General features: G+C 53.5%; 1 protein-coding gene across 1 annotated transcript in view; it reads left to right on the top strand.

Annotated features, from left to right (window-relative positions):
* The window catches only part of ZC3H7A (zinc finger CCCH-type containing 7A), a 24,913-nt gene that overhangs the window by 18,803 nt on the left and 2,457 nt on the right, over nt 1-3,653 (top strand). Inside the window, exons 19-20 of the mRNA XM_077773333.1 lie at nt 8-116; nt 2,060-2,193. Of these exons, the coding sequence (XP_077629459.1) occupies nt 8-116; nt 2,060-2,193 (243 nt within the window). The remainder of the gene's footprint in view (nt 1-7; nt 117-2,059; nt 2,194-3,653) is intronic.

Below are 3,653 nucleotides of genomic sequence, written 5' to 3'. Positions count from 1 at the left end.
GATACAGCTGTGCAATCATATTGCTTCCGGGAAGAAATGTCAGTATGTTGGGAACTGCTCCTTTGCTCATAGCCCTGAGGAGCGGGAAGTGTGGACGTACATGAAGGAGAATGGCAGTAAGTGGTTGTCTTGACCGTGGCCTGTCGTCCGCGAAGCCTCGCTTTCTGGGAAGGCTCCTTTCTCCCTGGAAGCACCCCAGCTCACAGCAAACACACAAAGCGGCTCATGTCCTAAACGATCTTGCCGTTTCGTCAGGGGAGCAGAGCCTGGCATCCGGTCTGCGTGCCTAGGGCAGAGCTGGATACGAATACGCAGGGCTGCCTGTGACACAGACGTGCTCCTGGGAGGTGCTCTGGGAAGGTCAGGCCTTTCTGAGTGCTGCGTCAGACTGTCTGCTCCTGCTGTGAATAGTAACCCCCCCTCTCCCCCAATCAGGCTAGATGGAAGGTTTCTTCAGGGAGGCCTCACCCGGAGAACAGGCTCAGATTCAGAGGCCCGAGGAGAGAATGTCTGTCTTGGTCCAACTGCAAGTTCATTGTGGGAGTCTTTAAGAGGACCCCCAGACAGCCTTTCACTTTTGATCAGGAAGGTTTTACTGCAAGGACAGGAACCCGTGTCGCTTAGTCCCTAGGAAACTGGTGGAAATTTGCCAACGGCTGAAGGTCTGCCATCTCAGAATCACGTGACCCGATCGGTTTTAAGCAGGTCACCTGCCGTGTTTAACCTGTGTTCACATTTGGGGACGTGTGTGTGGGACTCCTTCCCGCTATCATTTGGAGGAGGTACGCGGGGTTGGGCCTTACTGAAGGTTTTCTCGCGAACCAGCGCTCGGGCAGGGATTCCTGCTGCTGAGAGTTTCTAGTTCTCTCTCCTCTTAGTCTAATGCCATATTGTGAGAAACATTTGGGCAGGCAACAAAACTGATGTTTTGTTTTTAATGTTTTATTTTATATTTGAGAGGGAGAGAGAGAGAGAAGGGGAGGGGGGGAGAGAATGTGCGAGCAAGTGAGGGAGGGGCAGAGAGTTGGAGACAGAATACGAAGCTGGCTCCAGGCTTTGAGCTGTCGGCATAGAGCCCGATGTGGGGCTCGAACTCCCGAGCAGTGAGATCATGACCTGAGCCAAAGTCAGACTCAGACGCCCCCTCAAAGTTGATTTTTGACCATAACCTCATTCCCAGACTTTTAGCACAGTGGTTCCCAGCCGGGGATGAATGTGGCCATACCTCTCCTGTCCTCTGGGGACGTTCAGCAGTGTCTGGAGATGTTTTCATTGTTGTGAGCTGGGTGGGATGTCGTAGCGGCATCCAGTGGGTAGAGTCCAGGAACGCCGGTAACCATCCCACAGGGCCTGGGACAGCCCCCCGCAGCAAAGGATTGTCGGGCCCAGAATGTCAGCAGCGCTGGGGTTGAGAAACCCGGTGTTGGCCCTCGGCAGTGCTGCCGGGTGCGCTGGCTCTTACTGCAGGAAGCGGCTGGGAGCCGCTGCCCGGGACCTGGTCACAGCTGTGCTGTTGTAAATTGCACCCCAGCGTGTGAGTCCTCGGGGACGGTGGCTTGACTTGATGGGCTCCTGTCAGGGTCAGAATCACGGTCCCAGTGGTAGGGAGTTTCCTGTCTTGCTCAGTAGACCGTGTGGAGCATATGTGCTCTGGGCCCTGGGCCATGTAAGTAGCTGTGTGGTTATGGCAGCGAGCGTGAGTATTTGGGGGCAGCTTGAACAATGTGAGGCTTTTTTTTTTTTTTTTTTAGCAATATCCTTCTAATAGTTAACTGATTTTTCAACACCCCCAAGGTGTCTTGCAAACATAGGGAGGAGATAATTCATCTTGAAACTAGTGTTTGCCGTCTACCAGTCCAGAATTTGGTTCACACCCACCAGAGTCTACCTGCTGCGTGGACGTGGCCCCTCTCGGCGCCTACTATAATCTGTCTCCGTTCCACCTTCTCGCTCTCCTCTTGAAAACGTTCGCCACCTGATACAAGAGGTGTGCGTGCTCTTGTGTGTATTTCAATGGCGTCTTCAAACCTGCTGCTGAAAATGATTCATTTTTTTTTAGTACAAGATATGGAGCAGTTTTATGAGCTCTGGCTAAAGAGTCAAAAAAATGAAAAAAGTGATGACGTAGCCAGTCAATCAAACAAGGAAAACGGAAAACAAATCCACATGCCGACAGATTACGCTGAAGTTACCGTGAGTCCCCGGTGGTCGTTCCACCTCCCCGTCCTTTCTGTCCCCTTTCCTGCAGCCTGGCTCTCTGCTGCCCACGCTCCTCCCTCTGGTGGCCTTGAGCCTCTAGCTTACGTGTCCTGAGTCTCGAAAAGGCTTTTCCTGACTTTGGAGCTGGAGAATTTTAAGCCTAAGTGCTGGGGCACCCCCTTAGTAGCGTGTGGCCCTGGGCGGGTTCTTGAGCCCTTGGCGTGGGGCTGTGACGGGTCAGCGGAGCAGGATGGGCCGTGGAGCGCTCACCCCGGCGCTGGGCCCCAGGAGGTGGTCGGGAAACGCGGGTGCTACGCCCCCATTCCTGCCTTCCCCAGTGGCATCTGGCCTCTGGCTCCAGGGTTCAAAGCAGACATTAAGTGGTTTTGTACTGTTTTGGTTTTCTTTTACAATTTTTTATAAGAGTCAAGGATAATATAATGAATACTTTGAAGCTACCACATTAGCAGTTTGTTGTATTTGCTTCTGTGAAGTAAGTTAAATATTACAGAGTTGGAACCGTTTGTCCCCATTCCCAGAGGGACCAGACCCAGTGTGTATTTGCCAGGCTATGTTTACATTTCTTTGACATATTTATTCATAATCTATAGTTCTGTCTGGCTTTTTAAAAAAATGGTTATTTTTGAGAGAGAGAGAGTGCAAGCGGGAGAGGGGCAGAGAGAGGGAGACAGAATCTGAAGCAGGCTCCAGACTCTGAGCTGTCAGCACAGAGCCTGACACGGGGCTCGAACCCACGAACCGTGAGATCTGAGCCGAAGTCAGACGCTTAATTGACTGAGCTGCCCAGGTGCCCCCTGCTGGCTTGCTTTTTTAATGATGACACAGGCGGGTGCACGATCCCATTTCCTAGTTCTGGTTTTCTACTTTGGCCCCTCCCCGTAACTGATTCTGCTGGAATCACATGTGTGCCTGGGGATGTGCCCTGTGAACTCTACGTCCTGTGCCCGGGCGCAGCGCTGACTCCCTGCCACCTTGCTCCTGTGTTCCCAAAGCAGGGTCACCCGGACTTCCTGGGTCGTGAGATTTACCTGGGCTGTTCAATCAGGTGGCTCCTCCTCTGTCCCCCAGACATAGTTAGTGAGTCACACTCTTGTGGGACGTGTCCAGGAATCTCTTCACGCCCAGCTGCAGATGGTACTAGCCAGGGCGGTTGGGAACCGCCGCTCAGACCTGCAGCTTGCATCTGGGTCGCACCTACAGTGACCAGAGCACAGGTCCTTCTGCGCGGGTCGGTGCCCCAGGGGCAGTGTCTTCTCGGCGCCTGGACATGCCTGGTCCCTGGCATGAGTCTGGCCCGTGGTAGGAGGCTCACTTCACGTGCCTTGGATGGAGCAGCTGCTTGTCCCTGAGCAGTTGCAGAGCCCCGGCTTTCACCTCCGCCCTCCTCTTCCTCACAGTGTTCATCCTCCCCAGAGACATCCTTGTTCGCACAC

The sequence above is a fragment of the Crocuta crocuta genome, unplaced genomic scaffold, assembly GCF_008692635.1.
Source record: "Crocuta crocuta isolate KB4526 unplaced genomic scaffold, BGI_CrCroc_1.0 scaffold16, whole genome shotgun sequence".
Classification (NCBI taxonomy): domain Eukaryota; kingdom Metazoa; phylum Chordata; class Mammalia; order Carnivora; family Hyaenidae; genus Crocuta; species Crocuta crocuta.
This window is presented reverse-complemented; position numbering and strand designations above follow the sequence as displayed.